Below are 21677 nucleotides of genomic sequence, written 5' to 3' on the forward strand. Positions count from 1 at the left end.
AGCGCATCTCAGGCAAGGGGGGGATTCACATCTACCCCTAACTGGACGATTGGTTGATCAGGGGGAGCTCTCCCGAGCAGGTCATGGATCATCTATCCATCACCTGCCACTCCCTTCACATGCTGGGCTTCTCCCTCAATTTAAAGAAGTCCCATTTGACGCCAACACAGCGGCTCCAGTACATCGGAGCAGTGCTCGACACTTCCCTGCGGCAGTGTTTTCCTCCCCAGGTGAGGGCTCTTCACATTCAGCAGATGGTGCACAAGTTTCTGCATGCCCAGACGCTCCCAGCGTTCGAGTTCTTGAGGTTGCTCGGCCTCATGGCATCCTGCATTCTTCTGGTGCCAGAGGCTCGCCTGCGGATGAGATCTTTGCAGTGGGCACTCAAGACGCAATGGTCGCAGTCCTCCGGCAGGATGTCGGACCTGGTTCAGGTGCCGCCCTCGGTCGCCCAGGACCTTCTGTGATGGGCCGTCGAAGGCAACTTGATGAAGGGGGCTCCGTTTTGGCTTCCCTGGCCAGAGGTGACGATCGTGATGGATGCATCCCTCACGGTATGGGGAGCTCATGCCAACGAGCCGACAGTCAGCGGTCGTTGGTCTCCGTCGGAGTCCAGACTCCATATCAATCTGTTGGAGCTGAGTGCCGTCAGGCTAGCCCTGAAGGCTTTTCTGCCGACTGTGCGAGGAAAGAATGTCCTGATCCTGACGGACAACACAGTGGCCATGCACTACCTCAACAAAAAGGGGGGGCAGGGTCACTTCCTCTGTGCAGGGAGGCGATGCAGCTCGAGTTCTGGGCCATCCAGCAGGAAGTTTCGATCTTGGCAGTTCATCTGGCCGGAGACGAAAACGTGACGGCGGACGCTCTGAGCAGGCAGAGCACGATCTCTCACGAGTGGGAGTTGGCTCAGGAGATTCTCCTGGAGATCTTCGCCCTTTGGGGGACCCCTCAAGTGGATCTCTTCGCCTCCAGTGTCAACCGGAAGTGCGAGAGGTTCTGCTCGCGGGAATTTCCTCCAAAAGGAGCCTTAGGAGACGCGTTTGTGGTGGAGTGGTCATTCCCACTGCTGTACGCTTTTCCTCCAGTCCCCGTCATCCCGCAAGTGCTGCGGAGGTTACGGAAGTTCGGTTCCCGGATGATCCTCATTGCTCCGGCGTGGGCTCGGAGGACGTGGTACCCGGACCTTCTCGACTTGTCCATCTGTCCTCCACGTCGTCGTCCCTACCGAGACGATCTGCTCTCACGGGAGAGGGGTCAGGTTCTCCATCCAGAGGTCAGATCCCTCAACCTTCACGCTTTGCTTCTGAAAGGTTGAGGTATAAGGATTGGGACCTCCCTGAAGACGTGATGGAGGTGTTGCTCTCGGCCCGAAGGCCAGCAACAAAGTCTCTGTACCGTTGCAGTTGGCGTAAATTCTGCGACTGGTGCAGAGTTCAGAATGTGGATCCTTTTGCATGTGACATCCCCATGGTTCTGTCCTTTTTACTTTCTTTGGCCCAAAGGGGCTTGCAAGTGGGTACCATTAAAGGTTACCTGGCGGCGCTGTCCATCTTTAAGCGCTCGTCTGAAGAGTGTTCCTACTTTAAAATCCCTTTAATTTCACAGTTTCTGAAAGGGCTCACTAATGTGTTCCCTCCGTCACCTTTCCCGGTGCCCGGTTGGGATTTAAACCTCGTTCTTAAGTTTCTTATGGGTGCTCTGTTTGAGCCTTTACATTCTTGCCCTTTCAGGCTGTTAACTCTGAAAACTGTGTTTTTAGTTGCGGTTACTTCCGCTCGTAGAGTGAGTGAGTTACAGGCACTTTCAGTTAAGCCACCCTTCACTGTATTTCACAAGGACAGGTTGTGCTTAGAGTTCGTCCTTCTTTTCTTCCGAAGGTGGTTTCAGAATTTCATTTGAGCCAGAAGGTTGTTCTTCCGGCGTTCTATCCTCCTCCACATCCTGGTAAGGAAGAGAAGAGGCTCCATAGGCTTGATCCTAGGAGAGCTTTAAGCTTTTATGTTTCACGCATGTCCCGGGTCAGAGTGGACGATCAACTCTTTATTGGTTACGGTGGAAAGCGTTTGGGACAAGCTGTGACGAAACAGACTTTGTCTCGCTGGATTATTTTGGCCATCTCAGAGTGTTACCGCTTGGTGGGTAAGGACCCACCGGCTGGCTTGTGGGCCCATTCTACCAGGGGTATGGCTGCATCTACTGCCCTGCAGAGGGGTGTTCCTATTCGCAACATCTGTGATGCAGCCACCTGGGCTTCAGTACATACATTTGTACGCCACTATTCCCTCGATTCCATCCGAGGACAGAATCTGGCCTTTGGCAAGGCGGTCCTTTGCTCTGCTATTTGATTGGCAATTCTAAATTTTGATTCTAAATTCTTTCCCTCCTCCTTGCTGTGGTACTGCTTTGGGAGTCTGTCATAGATATGGAATACGTCTGAGGACCCAATCCCCTCGAAGAACAAGTTACTTTCTTACCTGGTAACGTTCTTTCGATGGGATGGTCCGACGACGTATTCCATATCGCTCCCTCCCTACCTTCCCCGCTGCAGAATTTCTTTTGCGATTGCAGCTTACGTTCCGCGAGGCTTTGTGTCTGACTGGCAGTAGACTAATGTCACACGTTCTGGGGGAAAAAACTACAACTGAGGCTACGGGCGTCGTGCGTCCTACTTATCACATCGGATGACGTCGGAGTAGGTCCTCGACAACGGCGCATCGACATCATCGACGCAGACGCCGAAAAAAGTTTCCGAATCAGCACAGCTGTGGTGATTACCTGTCATAGATATGGAATCTGTCGTCGGACCATCTCATCGAAAGAACGTTACCAGGTAAGAAAGTAACTTGTTCTTTTATTGATTAGGTCACACGCCAATTGTTATCGAAACATTTAATGTGAAATAAATGTACTTTACCAATTGTACAGTCTTGTTGTTTCCTTTTAAAGTACAGTTTCATATTCCTAATTGTGACGCGCCGCGCTGTGAGATGATGTGTGTTGTTTTCCGGGTTCCACGTCTAGTCGTGTAGGTGACGACTGGGCGCGTTTGGCCAGAGGCGGAGAATATAAATGATTTGGTGATGTCAGGCTCAGTGGCGGGGGATATGATTTAGTGCCGCAAACGCAGGTCACCCAGGGCGATGCGGCAAGTGATAAGATTATCACAAGATGGCTGCGCCCTGCTGCCTGATTTTGCTTGTGTTCACGAGACGAAAACTCTGGTAAGGTGCATAGGAAATGTTTGTACGATCGATTGAATTATGGTTAAAACCACATGGCCGAACCATAGGGACAATAATATTTCAGATCGAACCATTCCTTTAAAGAAATTATCTTTTAACATATGATTTAGGACCATAACCACACACTATATTTGACTGACAAAGCAGACGAAAGGCTTCTGATTGACCTTATATCTGGGTGTGGTTCAGATGTAGCTGCTCATTCATACTGGAATTGTGCTGGAAGTTATAGGTGATGCACTTAACTTGTGCCCTGAATATGTTTAGTGGATGTTTTCCTACTGCTTGTTGGATTCCAGAGAAATAGTGCTGCTGTGAGACTGTTGGAGATGCTGGCTTCCCAAGGCATAGCACCGAGTAGCCCTGGCTCTTCGGATGGACTAGATTCAGTGTTTACTTCTATAGGTCCTGCATGCAACCTGGTGCCCTGTAACTTGGGTTCTATTGGATAGATTCTATTCTCATCACTGGCTCGCCTGTCCCCTGCAGGGAGCATGATACCTGTAGTTTGTGCCTCATTGGATTCACTAGATTGAATTGCTGGCTCTTCTGCACCATGCAGCTGACCTGGTGCCATAGGATACAGGCTCTGCTCCCCAGGATGCATTAGATTCTCATCATAATCTTAATTTTCAGGTGGCTCAGTGGGGGATTAAGAAGCTGGGACTTGTGCAGTATGCAGAGCGTCCATCTGGGAAATACAGTGGTGGCAACAAACGCAAACTGTCGACTGCTATTGCTCTGATCGGATCCCCACCTGTCGTCTTCTTGGTAATTGTATGCCTTCATATTCTGAGCATGAGATAGACTTCAAATATATGTATGAACAAGGAGATGTATTGAGAGGGAGGAGGAGTGACTGGGGCTCCGCAGCTTTATGAAGAGGAGGGGTGGGGAGGATCCTAAATGTTAATTTCTGTCTTGTGGCTCTAGTTGGAGCCAAACACTCTGTTGCTAGATATGGAGGTGGACTGTTCTTCAGTCCAACCATGCTCACACTGAGAAATTTAAAACATGTCCTTTTTGTTTTTTGGGAACAGTTAATCAGTGTAAAGGTACATGTTGTCTAGTTTCTGATGGGGATATCTCTGCAAACCTCAGAACTGATAAAAGGCACTGTTTCTACCAAAAACAGATATTATTTTACACTGCAATACAGATAGACATGTAAAATATTATTCAAATTTATTAGTAACACTGCGTTTAACATTCAAAAGTACAATTGCTTTCTATAAGAGACAGACAATAACTATAGGAATTAGAAAGAGAGGGAATGGTCGCTGGATGGAGACAGTGATTTCTGTAGAGGGAGGGCAAGACAAATAGCAAATGATAGAGGGAATGTACAGTGGGATTTTTTAATCACACGAGGGTTAGTTAGCATGAATTTATTAGAAAGTGAGTAGGTCAATTGAGGAAGGAAGGCATACAAGTGGAAGTCTGAGTAAGATGTTAGCGAGGTCCATGCCTCTTTCGTTAGAGTTGCACCTAAGCAGGTGGCAGCATGTTCTACATTCATGACCACCAGTGAGAGCGGGAAGGTAGGAGGGTGCCAGGATTTATCTCTTAAGTGCTGTGAAAAGTGCAGGCAATCAGAATTCACTTTCTGCTTTCATTCCAGGACGAGCCCACAACGGGAATGGATCCTGGAGCCAGGAGATTCTTGTGGAACTGCATTCTCAGTGTCATCAAAGAAGGTCGTTCTGTTGTACTCACATCTCACAGGTGAGGGCTCTTTACTGTACCCTGCATGGACAATGATCAAGATCCGGAGATGCAATATCTTAGTGGTCAACAACAATAACAATTGGTCATTGGGGCACTTGCATAAGCGATGTAGTTAGCATTAGCCTTTCATGCCCAGAAGGGGAGGAGCTTGTCATTTTTGTTCAATGGATTGCTTTTCTCCAGCAGATTCCTCATCTGATAGATATTCCTTCCAGCTCTGCTGCTTAGGAACATTTTCGATAGGGGGCTAAGTGGAACTCGACCTGGCCATCAACCGTCAGTGCGTCTTGCTCAGCGTCTGGCCGTCGGCTACGGACGTGATGTCAGGCGTCCTATAAATACCCCGTCACTACGCTCCGACCTCAGTTCCTTTTTTCTGCATGCTAACACGCTGCTTGGGAACACAGAACTTGGACTCACACAACGTTCGCTCGGGTAACGGGTTTCGAACGGTGTACCGATTGTGGCACCAAGATGTCCATCACTGACATACACAAGTTGTGTCTCTGGTGCCTCAACACGGATCACGGGACTGACGGGTGTCCATTGTGCACCAAAATGCAACCCAAAGCCCTACGCGACCGTGCTGCAAAACTCGCTCTGGGTTGACCGCCTTCAAAATCAGCGGCGTGTCGATGTTTTGATCTCTGGAGGCCGAAACTGAGGGGCACACCACCGAGAAAGAACATAGGCGGAAGAAGAAACAATCCCACTCGAGGAGCCACTCTTCCCGAAAGAATAAAAGGCATCACTGCCACCGTCGGGGAATCCCGAGTCGTCGACAGATAAAGGTAAGCCGTCGGCTGGGCCTACCACCCGCCAAGAGTGGGAGGGTTTCAAATTCTCGATGCTTGACATGTTCAGAAAGCATGCTCCAGTCGGCGCGGCTCACTCGCTCACGAAGCAGGCTTCAGAGCCAAGAGCGGCGCTCGGTATACACGACCCCTCTAGTGCCTTGGTATCGAAAAAGTCTGCGCCGATAAATCTTTCGACACTGAAAGAGATCCAATCGACACCAACATCCACCTTATCATCTACGAGAGACAAACCCTCAACGTCGACTGTGGTCAAGAAAACATTCACCCCACAACCCCAGTCCGACTTTTTCGATACTATGGCAGGTATCTTCGGCTGTCATGACGCCGATGACCAGGGGGATGTCGATCTGATTTACTTGCGTTCAGAAGGGGTTGATTATTTTGACAACCAGAATCAGCTTTTGCAACTGGCTAACGGCCCCCAGAACGCCAGCGGTCTGAACACCTCTCCAGACCTCGAATTTCAGCAATCCCAGCCCTATCTTCATAATTCTTCTAAATTCAGGGCTTTGGCAGAAAGGGTTATTGACACCCTGGGATTACATTCATCAGTGGTGCCTGTACAAGGTTATGACCTTACTGACATTTTAGATGAAGGCCTCACCACAGAACGTAATATGCCTTTTAAACTCTGCCATTGCCGGTCCTTTAGCAATTATGTGGCAAAACCCTTGTTCCCATTCCTCCTGTCAGCTCCTCCATTTCTGGGAAATGCAGGCCAGCTAGAGTATACCATTCATACCTCTCCTCTCACCCTTTCCAGTAGGGGCTTGTTATGCAGGCTGCTACGGTCTCTTCTAGACCTGCATCTTCTACATCCACTCTGCCTCCATACAGGAAACAAAAAAAGTAGATGCCTTGGCAAAGAAAGCATTCACTGCAGATAGCATGGCCCTAAAAGCTACAAATGTGGGAAGCAGATTTGCCAAGTACTCCTTCGGTCTATGGACAGCAGTTGAAAATGCTGCTCAGTATGTCCCAGAAGGAGAAATGTGTGAACACTTCCTACAGTTAGTGGAGGATGGGAAAGAGGTGGCCAGACAGTCGCTGTGAACGGGCCTGGTTTTCGTCGACTGTGTGGGCCGATCTATGGCATCAGCCATAACACTAAGAAGGCAGGCCTACTTAAAAAAATCAGTTTTTTTAACCTACTCTCCAAGTCAAGTTTCTGGACATGCCCTTCAAGGGCGAACTTCTATACTGCCAGAAATCTGACTATTCCTCAGAAAAATGTAAGGAATCCAAAATCGCTGCTAAGTCCTTACGCCTCGCTGCGCAGCTGGCCAAATCTGCATTTAGCTTCGTCTCTAGGACACATGGCTACAGGAGATATGCTCTGTATGGCAAGAGAGTGCAGCTCCCACCGGCCAGGCAAGAGCAGAAGCATTTCTCGCTCTCCGCAAGGGACAGAGGGGCTTCTAGAGGTCAAAAGGCAGCGCCAGCCGCGGGGGTGACCCAGCCTCCGAAGCCGCTTTGATTTTCCCCTCTCACAGTGGACTGGTTGGATGACGGTTAACAGAGCATTTGCTCCAATGGCAGGCAATTACTTCCGATGCCTGGACTCTACAGCTCATTCGGCGGGGTTATTGTCTGCCATTTGTAAGAAAACTACCGGACAGACCACCCCATCCCCAATCCAACCAGGACAGGAGCTCCAGGAAGAACTGAGAGCCCTGTTGTTGAAGGGTGCTGTGGAAGAGGTGCCTCCCAAGCAGAGGGGATCAGGTTGGTATTACCAGTATTTCCTGGTACCCAAGAAGGTGTGAAAACATAAAAATTGATATGAGGCTGGGAAGCCCAAAAGAAACACACCAACACAGGTTACAAAGGACATACAAGTGCTTTATTAAAAAGCTACAACAGTTACCAAAGTCAATTGACAAACGGATAGCTATTCGGCTCTCAGAGTAACGTAACGAACTTCAACGAGGGTTCGATGCATTAGTAGAGAGACCGTACATTCGGAATACTTGGGCTTTTATATCCTTTATCCAGCCCTTGGCCAACCCCCTCGCGGGTTAACCATTCTTGGGATCAGGCCTAGGGTTCCTTGCCAGGTCAATCCTATAATGTATGCATTTTGATCAGTTCCGCTGATACAGTTGTTCATTTACACATAAGTCAGTGATAGGACAAGGTCTCAGTTCGCGACCCCGACAAGTGGCCTGCAGGCATATTAATTATTCATGTGTGCGGAGGTCACAACGGCCAGAAACTCACTCAGAATGTTATTCAGCCTCCATTTTGATGTTCAGGGTGACTTCCACATTACAAGAGAACCTAAAATGGCGGCTAAATCCAAGATGGCGACTTACATTACTTTTCGTTAAGGTCAAGACCTTGCCGCGGAGTCTATTTACATGATATTTTTAGACAACTTGGCGTAGGCCAATACACATTCAATTACTGCGATAGGAGGCATAATATTATTTCAATTCCAACAAAGGGAGGAGGTGTCCATCCCATTCTGGACCTCAGGGCCTTGAACAAGTTCTTGAGGAAAGACACATTCAGGATGGTGACGTTGAGTGAGATTCTCCACGCTCTCAAACAAATGGACTCACTGGTGTTGATAGACCTACAGGACGCTTATTTCCATGTGCCAATCCATCGAAAGCACAGGAAGTTCCTGAGGTTCACCATAGGAGATATGCACTATCAGTTCAAGGTGCTTCACTTTGGTCTAACCTCAGCCCCAAGCTCATGGCGGTAGTTGCGGCTCACCCCAGGAGATCCTGGGTCCACGTATTTCCATATCTGGACGACTGGCTGATCCGAAGAAAGCCTGCAGTGCAGGTCTTGTCCAATTTAGAGGACACCTGCTGCTGCTGCACAAGCTGGGCTTCTCCCTAAATTTAAAGAAGTCCCACATGACAGCAATACAGCGGCTCCAGTTCATCGGAGCAGTCCTAGACACCTGGGTGGGGAATGCCTTCCCTCCCGTGGAGAGAGTAGTCCGCTTGACACAAATGGTCGATGTGTTCCAGAACCATGCCACTCTACCAGCGCCTTCCTTCCTCCGCCTACTAGGCTTCGTGGCCTCCTGCATTTTTCTAGTGCCAGGGGCCAGGTTGCGCATGAGATCCCTGCAATGACTCCTGGGGGGGGATCAGTGGTCTCAGTGCCTCAGCTCTCTCTCGGATCTCCTTTGGGTGTCTGAATCAGTGGTCAACGACCTGTCCTGGTGGGCTAACCGCAGCAGTCTCTTTGTGAGGGAACCCTTCTGGCCTCCTTGGCCTCAGACCCGAGTGGTCACGGATGCATCTCTGAAAGGTTAGGGTACTCACTGCAAGGATTTGCATGTGAGCAGCCTCTGGTCAGCGACGGAAGCCAGGTGGCACATCAACAGGCTGGAGTTGCGAGCTATCAGGCTAGCCCTGAAAGCATTCGCCCCGTCTCTGCAGGGGAAACATGTCCTCGTTCTGATGGACAACACAGTGGCAATGCACTGGTGGTGTGCACTCCCGCCTCCTCTGCACAGAGGCGATGATGCTTTGGTTCTGGTTGCTGGAGAACAGGATCCATGTCTCTGCAGTTCATCTGGCGAGCACAGAGAACAACCTAGCGGATGCTCTGAGCAGGCAAAGCACAGTCTTGCATGAGTGGCAAGTGTGCCATGACGTCCAAGAGGGGTCTTTGCTCTCTGGTGTACCCCAACAGTGGATCTGTTTGCGACGGAGTCTAACAGGAAAAGGGGAACAGTTTTGCTCGAGGGAATTCCCCGCGAACGGTGCACTGAGGGATGACTTTCTGGTGAATTGGACCTTCCCTCTCCTTTATGTGTTCCCTCTGATTCCCATCATTCCATGGGTTCTCCGGAGGTTGAAGAGGTTTCGAGTGACCGTGATCTTCACTGCGGAAGTGCACGATGAAGTGTGTCTGCGGTCTGCCATTCCTTTTGGTCCCGGAAAATACTCGTTTTGGACTTTAACAGTGGATCCCTTTGGTACACTTCCCTATGGACTTGATGGACTTTTGAAGTGAACCTTCACTCTGAGTGTTTTATTGGCTGCATTTAGTCTACTTATAACACTAACTCATGTTATTTTTATTTTCTCATTAGGCTTGGCCCATTTTTCTACGCGTTCCCTTAAGAGGGGGCGAGCGCGCACACTAGCGCGTGCGCACAGCGGAAGTGCGCGGTGAAGTGTGTCTGTGTCCGTGTGCCGCGTGCTGTGTGTTGTGCACCAGGTCCTTTTAGCTTTCGCCTCAAGCTATTTAATCCATTAACTCTCTCATGGCTGTTATCCCCCGACCCTGAACATTATTGTGTATCATTGTGTATTATTCTGTATCATAGCCGAGCAGAGCTGAGCTGAGCTTAGCATCAGAACCGTGACCTCCTGCACCAGTTCGTTTCACAGTTGCCCCCACTTTCTCTTGTAGCTATTTTGATAGTAGTGGGTCCCACAATAGTGCCCAGTAGCTCCCACTAGCTCCCATTAGCACGCTGTCTTGCACGTAGACACGCTGACATGTCTCTGTCACGCCGTTTGGTGCCACGGTGCGGTGGCTGGGCGTTAATCTGATAAAGTGATCACGCGGCTCTGGCCCCTTGCGGTACGATTTATCAATTGTGGAATATAATTATGCAACTCTATTGCTAAATTTGCTAAATCTGCTATCTTCTAATGTGTTTGGTTCTTTAGCATTATTGCGTATCTGCTCAGTAGTAGATAACGAATAATTGCCTCATAAAATAAGCTCTTGAAAGCAAAATATATAATTATTTAAAGCAGTACTAAGATGGTAGAGCTTCTTGCTTCCTAGTTTAGCCATTTAACCCATCATACCAGACGTGTGTGAAATCAGTGAGACAGTGAATATTTTACTATATTTGTTTAGTGTGTGCTGTGTGTTTTGCAAATCATTGTTTGACAAATCTGAATAGTGTGCAGTCCCTGGTATAACTGGTGAAAACGCGATATCGGTTTGGAAACTCAGAGAGTTACTGTTAGCATCTCACACTCATATCTCATCCACATATTTCACGCTTGCGTGCTCCATGCAGGCATGTGATCCCGTGAGTAGCATGTATGAGTATGCGAGTGAAATTGCTCGCCATAAAAACCTCTGCAATAGACGGATATGTATTCCGAAAATCATTTCCAACCCAAAGATCGCGCTGCCGAAGTAAAATAACTGAATATTATAGTAAAATGCCACTAGCACTGATGAATAATACCGCCTTAGAGTCTGTAAAAGAAATCCTGGTCACTGAACTGACAACAGATTTGGGCTGTGTAAGCTCTAAACTCCTAAGTGATGTGTTGGGTGGCCCTGTACACTCCATGCCTATCATGAATAATGTGGTTTGTATGGGGAACACTGAAATTGTGCAATTGCCGAGTGAAGTGATTGGCGACATAGTGAGAAGTAATCTTGACCCCACAGCTCGAATGATCTCGTCTAGTCGCTGCGTTAAAGCTCATATTGTCCATGAGCATAAAACTGGTCATGCAGCCCTAGTTCATGTCCCACCTGCAATGGGGGTGAATCCTCCTATTGATCTAGCTGTATCATCATTGGATGACCCAGAGGTGGAATACATGGGTTTAGATCCTGATCAATCTCTTATGGAGGTTGTATCTACTCCCATGTATTTTTCTCCCCCTAGTAAATCCTGTGTCTCTCAAGGTGATGCAAATCCCCCAGATTCCCGTGGTCCAACTGTAACACCAGTAAAGGTTGAATGCCCCCTGCCTGAGATCTCTTTCTTTCCCTTACATCCTATAGATACTGAGTCAAACTCTGTTTTCTGCTTTCCTATTACTAAGGTCATGCCCAACCCAAGTGAAACCCAGATGAAAAGCCCTAATGATACAAGCATGAATTCTGACGATATGTTCTATGCTCTCGAAAATTTGTTGACCCAGTTAATTTCAAAGTGTGAAAATCTGGAAAAGAAGATCAATATTCAATCTTTGATCATACAGAAGAACATGCGTGGGTGTTGTCACGTAAAACACTAGAGGGCATACCCTCTTGTTCGAGAATGACGGCTTGATGAGCAGGATCAACATATTTGGTGTGGTCACTTTGCAGGAAACATGGCTGTTGGCCGAAGTCCAACTAGATGGTAGGAGTACAGTTCACCAGACGGCTACCCAAGGTGCACTGGGTCGTCCAAAGGGTGGCCTTCTTGTATCTGTGCTACCACTATGGCGGATAGTAAAACTAAAACAGTCGTCTCAGTACATTTTAGTCACTATGATATCATTGTCATCATTAGATATCATATTGATAAATGTCTATGATCCGACGAACATGGTAATGTCATCTGAGAACATTAAGATAGTTGATACAGTGCTACAGACATAGTACAAGGTATTGCCGGTATGGCTAGTTGGGGACTTCAATGGGCTAGTTGGTCATTTCCCTTTTAGCGGAGGTCCATATATTTAATTTTACATCTTCAGCGTTGCCCTTGAAGAAGACCAATAAGCAGGGTGCAAAATGGCATTCCATGTTAGCTGCCCACCAGATAGTGAAACTGAATGGTCTAACCCCTGGTGATCCCGACACGGCCTTCACTAGAATTGAGGGTCGATCGGCGTCAATAATTGATTATGCACTCTCAATATAAATGGGCTAGCCTACATAAAGGATATGAGCACGGTTGTTAGACACAAAAGTGATCATGTTCCGTTGTGTAGGCTTCTAACGATGCCTAGACTGACGAACACTGCTATTGATTATGATGGAAATGGCCAATTATCCCTCAATGAGGGCAGGAATTGCATTCGATGGCATCAGCGTAATATCGACCACGCAAATACTGCGGTGTCTGCATTGTTACCTCGCTTCATAGAGACAGGTTCTGGTGGGGTGAACGAAGCTGAGGTTACGCTGTCTAACTTCTCTGACATTATGTCGACAATTGGAGAAAATGTAGTTGAAAGACGGTCATATGCAAGCTGCGCTGAATATTCTACAATGCCGCCTAAGCAACGTGATGGCTTTGATCCAGCTATCAGCGAAGCTAAAAAAAAAAGATGCGAATCGAAATACAAATAATTCTAACAGAGAATGCCCTCTGCACCTCTTCATTGGTTGTCCCCTCTTTAATTAAAACAGCTAAAAGGAACTATAGAAAAATGGTTAGCGCAACATAAGCTAGCATGCAGAGCTAAACTATGGCAACAAATCGCTGAGAAGGCTAGAACCGGTGATTCTGTTGACATATGGCAACTGCTTCAACACTCGCAACCACATCCCTTGACTATTAACTGCATAACTGAAGATCAATGGTGCAGACATCTAAGCAGCACCTTGGGTCGTAGAGCCGCTAATGAGGACATACTCCAAATCCCATCTGAGCACTGGGTCTGTCGAGCTACCATATCAGACATATCGATTTATCACAAATCTAAAAAGGTCAAGAGCCGCAGGGCTCGATGGAGTGTGTAATCTATTAATAAAAAAGTAGCCAGAGCTCTGGGCGGCCGCTCTGTACTTACTGTTTGTTCAGATAGGTGTCTCTGGATCCATTCCTAATTCTTGGCAGTCCAGCCATATATTAACTGTACACAAAACAGGTGCTTGGGACTGCCCGAACAATTTTGACACTTCATCCAAGATATTTGCTCGCATCCTACTGCAAGAATTGAATGTGTGGATCAGAGACAAAAAGATATTATCGCCAAACCAAATCGGATTCCGAGAAGGCTCTGGTACCGGGCATGGTTTGTTGCCGTTATCCACTGCAGTCAAACATTCCTGGGCAAAACAAAATCTTGATGTATACTGCGCATATATCGATTTCTCCGCAACGTTTGATACGGTGTGGAGAAACCGTTTGTGGCGGAAGCTGCATAGCCGGGGAATCCCATTGGGTGTTCTTAGGATGTTGATGAAGCTGCACACTGATAGAACAGTGCGGATTCGTCTAAATGCTGAGGGTAAATTGTCAGCCTCCATGACAACATTCAGTGGTGTAAAACAGGGCTGCATGGTCGCTGCTGTACTTTTCACCTTATACTTGGCGGATATGCAAATGGCATTCCGTCTCGTTGCAGCAAACCCTGTGAAGATCACTGATGTAATCATTGGTTGGCTGGCGTATGCTGATGATCTTATTTTGTTAGATTACACGCCCACAGGTCTTCAGCAAATGCTAGATGCCCTTGGCAACTATTGCACTGATAACGGACTACAGATCAACATTGATAAGAGTAAAGTGATGGCTTTCACAAAAAAAGTAGACCAAAAAAATGTGTGGAAATTGAATGGCAAAATAGTGGAAAAAGTAACGTCTTATAAATATCTTGGAATCATTGTGGACGACCAACTTACATGGAATGCTCATTGGTCCTCGCACCAGGCTTGATGTACAATCTTGACCAACGCCTTGAGTATATTTATCGGCAGAAACAGCGGTTACTCAGTATCAGCAGTACTGTCCATATACATAGCAAAAATAAGAGCAATATTATTGTACGCGATCACTATTTGGGGCATAACCTCATTAAGATGTTGGAGCGTTTCGAAGCTCGTTTGCTACAAAAATTGTTCCGCCTACCTGCCAATGTAAGTGTGGAGTATCTTTACCTAGAATTTGATCTACTAGCGATGCCTTATGTATTTATCAATCATTGCATGATAATTATGAGAAGTTAAATAGACTGGAAATAGACACAATTATTGTACCCTATGTTGCTGCATTCTTGAGACTTGATGGTAAAGCCTCGTTTGGTATCATGGGTAAATTAAAAATGTTACACACCGAGTGGGCTGGTGTATATTCCACACATGGCACAACTAGTATATTCACCATGAAATTGACGCTAAAAAGAGTATTGAGAGAACTCTGTTATGAACAACAGCTGATTAACCTCGCTACTAAATCTCATAGTGGCACTTACTGCCAAGAACGCATTACTAGATGTTGCCCTCCGGGTTACATTAATGCTTATCCAAGCCTGCACACTGTCCAGCTATATTTGTTATTGAAATTTAACATATCGGAGGCACTCGCAACAAAAGGAGCCCAAATAGGGGTACCGCGTGAAAAGCGAATGTGTCGCCTGGGTGGCAATGAAACCACTGAGATGCTGTACAATCTATTGATTGTGTGTGAAAGCCTGTACACATTGCGTTATAAGCACATGAAGTCATACAACAATCAATTTGAGCCTGTTGAAATGGAGGCACTGTGGTCGCATTTTATGAGCCGCAGTGACATAAATTTGATATATTTTATGGTAGCATTTTACAAAAGGATTGTACTGATTTTACGTTGTATTGAATGATTTTACTATGTGATGCACTGAATTGTATGTAATATAATTAGATGAGAGATGTGATTGGTTTTAATTAGGTTTTAACATTGGTGATGTAATTGTATTAATTGTGTTATACAAAGCATTTGTTTTGCTATATGTATACAAATAAACTTGAAACTTGATCTTCATTGCTCCGGACTGGGCGAGAAGAACGTGGTACTCCGACCTCTTGGATCTGTCCATCTGTCCGCCTCACCGGTTGCCTCGGCGTCCAGATTTCCTAACCCAGTCGAAAGGTTGGATACTCCATCCAACCCCTGAGTCCCTCAACCTACAGGCGTGGCTCTTGAGAGGATGAGATATGATGACTGGGACCTGTCTGAAGAAGTACTTGAGGTATTGCTGGCTGCACGCAGACATCTACAAGATCTTTGGAACCGTGCAGATGGAGAAGATTTGAGGCGTGGTGCAGGCAACGCGAGATTGACCCCATCTCTTGCTCCACCACTACAGTGATGGAGTTCCTTCCGGTTTGTTTTTTACGATCCCAGTAATGGCGCAATTCCTGAAAGGCCTTGTAAATCCGTTTCTGCAAACTCCCTTTGTTCTTCCGGATTTGGACCTTAATCTTTCTGGTTCTGACATTTATGATGGCAGCTCCCTTTGAGCTTATGCACTTGTGTCCCTTACGGCTTCTCTCTTTGAAAACAGCCTTCTTGGTGGCTATTACATCCGCCTGGCTGGTTAGTGAACTGCAGGCCTTATGCTGTAAGCCACCCTTCCTGTGTTTTTTTTCTGGGAGAATGTTTCACTCAGGGTAAGGTCTGGCTTCCTCCCCAAAGTTGTTTCAGAATTTCATCTGTCGCAATCCATCGACCTTCCGGTCTTCTACTCTCCTCCACACCCTTCTAAGCAGGAGTAACGGTTACATCGCCTAGACCCGAAGAGACCTTTAGCCTCTGCTTATGTCAAACCCTTACCAAGTTCACCTATGAAAAGGCTTGGGGAAATGGGAAACAGGTAAAGGCTTAATCGACTCGGGTAGTAAACAGACAGCTATACGGGCCGATTTAGTTACACCACAAGACCTAATACACGCCACCCTAGTACGAGTAACTTGTGTACATGGGGACAGCGAAATCTATCCTAAAATACCAGTACACATAGAAATCCGGGGCAGGATATGTAAAATACAATCAGCCATAATCTCAGGGCTCCCCGAAGCAGTTATTCTGGAGAGAGACTTCCTCATATTCTCTACTCTCCTAGAGAAATATTCACCTCCCTTTTGGAGATTTTCTGCCCCAAAGGTCCTGGAAGGAAAATTACAACTCTCAAAACTCTCCAGTATGGTACTGGAAAAACTCAAAACCCATGAAGCCCAAGACAGACTCTGAAACCCAATCCGTAGGTTACTGTAGAGAGTCAGATGAGATCACTTCACCTCTACCTATTAAAACCGATCTGTGGAATATGCGAGAGTGCCTGAACATCTGTAACCCCAGTCTTAACAACAGGATATCTAACCAAAAAACAGGTATATACATCTTGCATGGTTTATAGTCATAATACCGAACTAATAAAACTCGGAAAAAAAAATCTCGAAAAAAAAGGCCGAAAAAAAAAATATCGAATTTTTTTTTATGACGTTTTTTTTTTCAAAATGGGGGGGTTCCCCCCCCATCCCCCCTTTTTTCTATTTTTTTTTTATTTTAACCCTTTTTTTTTTTACTTACCTGACCCAAAAAATACATATATAAAAAAAAATAAAAAAATTCGAGATTTTTTTTTCGGCCTTTTGACTGACCACCATCTTGCATAGTGTAAGGATAAGTGAGAAACCTATAAGGTGTCTACCTGGCTAGTTCCTGGGGATCTGTCATCCAGGTGGCCATGACACGGCCATCGCTATTGGATCCAGTTCTTGAGGGTGGACCAGTGAGGGAGGTTCACCTGAATTGGGGGGGGGGGTCCTGTGGGAGTGGGACACCGACGGGTGAGATGCGGTGTCCCCCCTTCTTTCAACACCTTTTCCCCATCCTACCACATAGGATATTCCAAAATACTGCCCCCCCCCCCCTTCCGACACAAACACTTTCGCACAAAACACGAAAGGCAATGGATTAACACCAGAGCTGTTTACCTGACATGTCCCAATACAAGTGTCAGGCAAAGTCAGGCAATAGACCAGAACCACACACCCCTGACTGCCCTTTCCCTTCCCCCTGGATAAAAGGTGGAGCACGAGAGAAAAGGACGAGCAACGCAGACCGCACAACGTGAGGGCTAACTCAGCACTGCAGTTCAAGAGGAGGCGAAAGATGGCGAATACCGGGAGGGTTACCCTTTTCGATCGAGGGCTGTGAAACCTCCGCAATCGAAAACCTAAGACCGCGAACACTGTCCAGCGTGTGTTGCAGCAGATATCTATAGTACGCAAGATCCCTCCTCTGCTGATAACCAAGCCGGGGAGAGACGCTTGTCTCGGTGGTACCGACCTTGGCTCGAAGGAGAAGAAAGAAGTAGAGGGGAGAGTCGATAAGAAACCGAACTGTGTTGAACGAAAAGTAGCAAGAGCTGATTTGAACTTTGAAAAGAACTATTGAGAAAAGGAGGGGAAAACCTGTAACAGAGGCGATTGGCACCACGTGGGTGCTCATGCAGGTAACTCTGGGCGATTACCCGATGATAAGAGACTACCGTAACCAGAAGACCCTGAGAAGAGGCGAAGCGGGGTCAAAGTGGTCATACAGAGATCTTGTAAAATCCACTGTACCGTCGATAGTCTTTGACCGACCGATGAGTGTGAAAGAAAGGGAAATTAATCTTGCATGGTGAAAACTAGTACATAAACTGTTGATTGAAAGTTGGCAACAGTGAACCTGGCGGAGGGATGCTAACGAGACGGGGCGAAGTCTAAAGTGCTATTGTGAATTGTCTGTATAAATTGGCGAGACTGAACCCGGCAGCGGGAAGCCGACAATCGGAGGCAAAGCCTGAAGATCTGTTTAAAAAGGCATTAAGACCCATGAAAATAAGAAGCATTGGAAGACCAGGGTAAGTGAATGGTCCCCCTTGTCAAGTGGGTCTGAGCCCGGTCGAGGGAGATCCAAGGGTGAAACGTCAACCCCCAAAGTCCATTGAGAAAGAAACTTTTTGTTTCTTTGTTTGTTGTTGACCCTCGAAGTCAAGAGACTTTTTATTGAAAAGAGCCTTATCCATCAAAGAACCTGATAGCTGGAACGTAACTTGTTAGCTAGTGCTGAGAAAGCTTGAGCGTGTGCTATGCTCCAAGGTCCCACCTTGTCCCGTGCTGAAAACGTGGGGAATGGAGACCCCAGGCAATCACATCCTGACTTATTCTTCAGGAACACTTATTTCTTTATTGAACCCTTATCCCACACTCTTTTTGCAATTAGTTGTAAGGAATCGGCAATAGGTTTTTCTTAGTATAGGCCCTTTTGTTTTGACACAACGCCACAAGGACTGCCTTATTTTTCATTTGTTGGTCGACGCTTGCTCCCATCTTAGATTTAGGTTTAGATTAGGCATTTTTCCACCGTGCATTTACAGTTTAATAAACATCCTTGAACTGGGATCACTTGTGTCTGTCTTTACTGTTGCTACCATGAGTTCCTTACAATCCCCAGTCAGGGGGTGCATAACACTGTTCACCCAGCAATGGGGCAGGATAATGTCAGATCACTGGGTGCTTGCTATAGTGGCCAAAGAGTACTCAATACAATTCATTGAAACACCACACCACCACCCGCCTCGTCCAAGAAGAATGTCTTTGGAACATTTCCTCATCCTACAGGAGGATGTTCAAATATTACTGGAAAAAGGAGCAATAGAGCTGGTACCACCTCTAGAGTAAGATCAAGGTATTTACTCAGCGTACTTGCTTGTTCTGAAGAAAGATCTAACAATGCACCCAGTTCTGGACCTGCAAACACGTGTGATGCCTCAAAAATTCAAGAGGACTACGCTGCAAGAGATAATTCCCCTGCTAAAACATTGGGCAAAAATACCTAACATTCATGGTGGGGGACAAACACTACCAATTAAAGGTGCTACCTTTTGGCATACCCTCAGCCCCCAGGGTGTTTACAAAGGTAGTGGCTGCTCATTTGCAAAGGCAATCCATTCCACTGCACCCTTACTTGACGACTGGCTAATAACAGGAGACACACCTCAAATGTATCGGCAGAACACCCAGCAAAAGGTCAACCTACTGTTCCAATTAGGATTTTCCATCAAGAGAAAAAGTCAAGTCTAGTGCCCAGCCAAGTAAAACAATTTCTGCGGGGACTAATTTGAAAAAACGACAGGTCGATCTTCCCCTCCAATAAGAGGTTACAAAACATGTTATTTCAAACCCTGCAGTACATAGCCGGTCGTCAGGTAACGGTGCGAAAGGCAATGCGCCTTCTAGGAATGATGTCTTCCTGTATTTATCGAGTGCCACAAGCCCGACTGCGAATGCATCCAATGCAAGAGTGGCTGGCGAAACAGTGGTCGCAAAGCAAGCGGTCTATGGGACGATCTAGTGGTGGTTTTGCAACCTCTTGTTCACTTGCTACAGTGGTGGTCCAAGGACAACATTTTAAAGGGAAAACCTTACAACACGCCAGTTATCTAAGCCACTCTTACTATAGGTGCATCCCTAAAATGGTGGGTAGCACACTTTCTCCATCACACTGCACGTAGGGTGTGGACACAAGCATTAACCAAGAAACATTACCATCTGGAACTACCAGTAGACCTCAAAGCACTTCAAGCTTTCAGACCACAGCTATTACACAAGACAGTCCTGATCCTAACAGACAGCACCACAGCCTTGGTCTACATAAACAAACACGGGGGGACATATTCTCCAGGGCTATCCAAACTAGCCCACAACATTAGGCTGTGGGCACTAAAACACAACATGTTTCTCCTGGCACAACATGTTCCAGGGGAACTCAATTCTCTGGCAGACATACTTAGCAGAAGTGCAGTGCTGCCCACAGAAACCGAGAGGCAACTAAACACAGACGTTCTACACAACGTCTTCTCAGACTGTTTCCCAGAAATAGACCTCTTTGCTTATCAAGAGAACCCACAATGCCAAGACTATGCATCCAGATTTCCTCAGACAGGAACCAATTTGAATACACTACTAATGAATTGGTCAGGGAAATTTGCATGCACTTGCCCTGAAACTTCCCCCCCCCCCATCTGACACCTATTCTCAACAAAATAGTCTACAAGCTACATCGGGAACAAGTAGCTCCAATGTGGGCACGACAGACATGATTTTCACACCTACAAATGATGTCTCTTGGTCCTCCCATGAAACTACCATGCCCATCCAACATGTCACAGAATCAACACTCCATCTGTGCCCTCAGACATTGAACTTAGCAGCCTGGCTCCTGAGGTCATAGAATTTGGTCACTGAAACCTAGAACATAGGTGCATGGACATTCTAAAAGAAGCACCTAAGTCAAACACAAGACATTGGGCCTCATTACGAGTTCGACGGCCGCCTGTGCTACTGGCGGTTTGCTGCCAAATCCGTTACACCGTTCTACTGACTGAGATACCGGTGCCACTGGGACTTTACAAGTCCAAGCGGCCCGGGATGTCAGGTGGCGGAAAGTGTAAATCCCTATTCCCGTGGAGTCCAATAGGACTCCACGGGAATGGGGACACTGAAGCACTGGCTCCGTTGCTAAAAGTGCTGGTGCTTCCTTGAAAAGCATGCCTGCAGGAGCCGGTGCCCCCGGCAGGTCAGACCTGCCAGGAGCAACAGTCCAGCAGGCATACTTGTAGTCTGGCGGTCCGAAAGGGTGCCGATACGCTGCTACCGGCACCCTTATTCCCGGGCCGCCAGACCTGGATAGATGCCCATTGTTATTTTAACAAATGGAAGCTTTTCATGTTATGGTGCAAAGCACCTACACTCAATCAGATTGAATGTTCACCTTCAAATATAATACACTAGCTACTATATCTGTTAGACTCAGGCTTAGTCTTCAATTCATTAAAAGTACATCTAGCTGCTCTCTCAACATACACCACTTTGCAAAACAAGGTTTCTTGGCGGAAAGTTCCTGTAGTTAAAGCTTTTATGGAAGGGGTAAAAAAAGTATATCCTACAATTTCTAATCCTACTCCCGGTCTTAAGCATCTCGCTTATAAGACTGCTTTTCTTGTGGCTATTTCACCTATTAGAAGCGCTAGTGAACTGCAAACACTATCGGTACAAGACCCCTTTGTTGTTATCCCCAAAGACAATGTAGTACTATGCACACACATGCATTTTTCACCAGAATGTATCGCAAAATTCGATATATATATACATAGAACTTCCTGCGTTTTTGCAACAACCCACAAACGCAGCAGAAAAAAAAGCCTTCATACACTAGAGATGTAAGAAGGACTGTAATGTATTACCTACAAAAGACTAAAGCTATCCGAAAAACAGACCATTTTTATATCCATAGCCACAGGAAGAGAAGTTAACCCTATCTCTAAATCATCCATTTCAAAATGGATTATCAACTGCATCCAACTTTGCTATTCTCTTGCTAAGAAAATGTTGCCATTCAGGCCTAGAGCACACTCAACTCGAGGCCCGGGGCAACTCTAGCTTTTATAATAAATGTGCCCTTAGA

At 46.6% G+C, this 21677-nt stretch overlaps 1 protein-coding gene across 5 annotated transcripts in view; it reads left to right on the forward strand.

The window, feature by feature from the left end:
• ABCA7 (ATP binding cassette subfamily A member 7) overlaps window positions 1-21677 on the forward strand; it is a 2687121-nt gene that overhangs the window by 2521506 nt on the left and 143938 nt on the right. For all 5 annotated transcript variants that reach the window (XR_011303245.1, XM_069647414.1, XM_069647430.1 and 2 more), the window contains 2 exons: window positions 3882-4016; window positions 4867-4970. Coding sequence is in view for 4 of the 5 variants with exons in the window: in XM_069647414.1 (XP_069503515.1) it covers window positions 3882-4016; window positions 4867-4970 (239 nt within the window). In the remaining variant the exon portion in view is untranslated. The remainder of the gene's footprint in view (window positions 1-3881; window positions 4017-4866; window positions 4971-21677) is intronic.

The sequence above is a fragment of the Ambystoma mexicanum genome, chromosome 1p (genome assembly GCF_040938575.1).
Source record: "Ambystoma mexicanum isolate Mex_15411 chromosome 1p, UKY_AmexF1_1, whole genome shotgun sequence".
Lineage (NCBI taxonomy): Eukaryota > Metazoa > Chordata > Amphibia > Caudata > Ambystomatidae > Ambystoma > Ambystoma mexicanum.